The sequence below is a fragment of the Nicotiana attenuata genome, chromosome 5, assembly GCF_001879085.1.
Source record: "Nicotiana attenuata strain UT chromosome 5, NIATTr2, whole genome shotgun sequence".
In the NCBI taxonomy this organism is placed as follows: domain Eukaryota; kingdom Viridiplantae; phylum Streptophyta; class Magnoliopsida; order Solanales; family Solanaceae; genus Nicotiana; species Nicotiana attenuata.
The window spans coordinates 55,977,493-55,979,802 of NC_031993.1; the positions used below are offsets into that span (position 1 = coordinate 55,977,493).

At 43.6% G+C, this 2,310-nt stretch overlaps 1 protein-coding gene across 1 annotated transcript; it reads right to left on the reverse strand.

Annotated features, from left to right (window-relative positions):
• Window positions 370-2,098, reverse strand: LOC109226239. Its single transcript, XM_019391031.1, has 3 exons — window positions 1,924-2,098; window positions 1,654-1,725; window positions 370-533 (listed from the first exon to the last, which is right to left on the reverse strand). The coding sequence occupies exons 1-3, from the start codon at window positions 2,096-2,098 to the stop codon at window positions 370-372; spliced, it is 411 nt and encodes a 136-aa protein (XP_019246576.1).

The following is a 2,310-nucleotide window of genomic DNA, read 5'->3' on the forward strand; positions in this document are numbered from 1 at the left end:
GACCACCATAAAGTGAAGAGTGGGAAGCTTTCCCATTTGTTCTTCTTCCGGCACACATCGCTAGATCACACCATCGGTACATATCCGGAAAAGAGACGGTTCGTCCCAATAATAATCCGAGCCATCCCGTTTGAGCTTCTTCCTTTGGTTTGAAGAGAACTCATTTGGTACAATGCCGATCACATGATAGTTGGCTAGATCAGAGAACCATGGCATCCCGGTCATTGAAACGGATAGGAGTTGCTCGTCAGGAAATGAATCATTGATCTCAAGGCTGTCATGTGGCCTCCCCTCCTCCTCCAAATGGGACAAGTGGTCCGCTACTTGATTCTCACTACCCTTGCGGTCTTGAATTTCTAGATCAAACTCTTACAAAAGAAGCACCCGCCACATCAACCTTGCCTTAGAATCTTTCTTGTTCATCAAATACCGAAGCGCCGCATGGTCGATGTGAACAATCACCTTAGCACCCATCAAATACGGCTGGAACTTCTCCATGGCAAAACCAATAGCAAATAGCTCCTTATCGGTCACTGTGTAGTTGACTTGGGCATCATTCATGGTCTTGCTAGCACAGTAGACCGGATGGACGATTTTGTTGATTCTTTGCCCCAACACCGCTCCAACCGCAACATCACTAGCATCACACATGAGCTCAAAAGGCAAGCTCCAATCCGGTGCGGTGATAATAGGAGTAGTAGTCAACTTTAACTTAAGCAACTCAAATGCCTTCATACAATCTTCATTGAAATGGAACTTTGCATCCTTCTCCAAAAGTTTGCCCAATGGGTTCACCACCGTGGAAAAGTCCTTTATTACTTGGCGATAGAAACCCGCATGACCCAAGAAGCTCCTCACTCCCTTCACGAATGTAGGAGGAGGGAGTTTGGAGATCACCTCATTTTTGGCTTGGTCAAACTCAATATCATGTTTTGAAATTTTATGGCCGAGGACAATGCCTTCCTCAACCATGAAGTGACACTTCTCCTAATTCAACACCAAATTTGTCTCCTCACATCTAGCCAATACCCTATCCAAATTTTTCAAACAATCTTAAAACGAATTCTCAACCACTAGAAAAATCATCCATAAAAAACTGAAGAATGTCCTCCACCATGTCGGTGAAGATAGCCATCATACACCGTTGAAAAGTCGTCGGTGCATTACACAACCCAAAAGGCACCCTTGAAAACGAGAAAGTACCATATGGACATGTGAAAGTGGTCTTCTCTTGGTCCTCGGGAGCCATAAGAATTTGGTTATAGCCGGAGTATCCATCAAGGAAGCAATAAAAAGCACGTCCGGCCAACCTATCAAGCATTTTGTCAAGAAATGGAAGCGGGAAATGATCTTTCCGAGTGACCTCGTTGAGATTCCTATAGTCTATGCACACTCTCCACCCGCTGATGGTTCTTGTTGGGATAAATTCATTCTTGTCATTTGTCACCACAGTCATACCCCCTTTGTTTGGGATACATTGCACTGCAGAGGTCCACGAGCTATCAAAAATTAGACAACCTTGGCATCTAACCACTAGACTATCTCCTTCTTTACCACCTCTTGCATTGCTTCATTTAATCTTCTTTGATGTTCAATTGAGGGTTTGGCACCCTCGTCCAAGATAATCTTGTGCATGCAAAAGGCGGGACTTACGCCCCGGATATCTGCCAAAGTTCAACTGATTGTCCTTTTCCTCCTTTGTAGAACCTCCAAAGTGGACTATACCTGCATGTTAGTTAAGCACGAAGAAAGAATAACCGGTAAAGTAGAATAAAGACCAAGGAATTCATACCTGAGTTTCGGGGGGCAATGACTTTAACTCCAAGGTAAGAGGCTCCTCGATTGAGGGTTTTGTTGGAGGAGTCTTCCGGTTTTCAAGATCCAAAGATAGCTTTCGGGGATCATAAGTGTACGACCCCATACCTTGTAATGCATTCACAAATTCCACATAGCCATCACTCTCCTCATCATCATCAAGATTGAGCAAAACTGCTTCCAATTTGTACTCAACATTCATTATGGCACTAGCACCATTAACCATCACGTCGGTCACCAAATCCACAAATGAACAAACTTTATTACTATTCGGTTTCCTCATTGATTTGCAAAAATAGAAGACCACCTTTTCAATACCCACTCAAAAAGTAAGCTCACCGCCCTCCACATCAACAAGTCCTTCCACATAGCAAGGAAAGGTCTACCCAAAATGATAGGCACCTCAAAGTCCAATTCACAACCTAACATCACAAAATCCGCTAGGAGGGTGAACTTGACAACTCTAACCAATACATATTTAATAATGCCCAAAGG

Excerpts from the sequence above, each read along its gene's own strand:
- LOC109226239 (XM_019391031.1), bottom strand. The coding sequence starts at position 2,098 with ATGAGGAAACCGAATAGTAATAAAGTTTGTTCATTTGTGGATTTGGTG. Across the intron at positions 1,726-1,923 it reads ATTTGTGAATGCATTACAAG|GTATAGTCCACTTTGGAGGT; the intron begins GTATGGGGTCGT and ends ACTAACATGCAG. Across the intron at positions 534-1,653 it reads CTTTGGCAGATATCCGGGGC|TGACCGATAAGGAGCTATTT; the intron begins GTAAGTCCCGCC and ends TCAACTACACAG.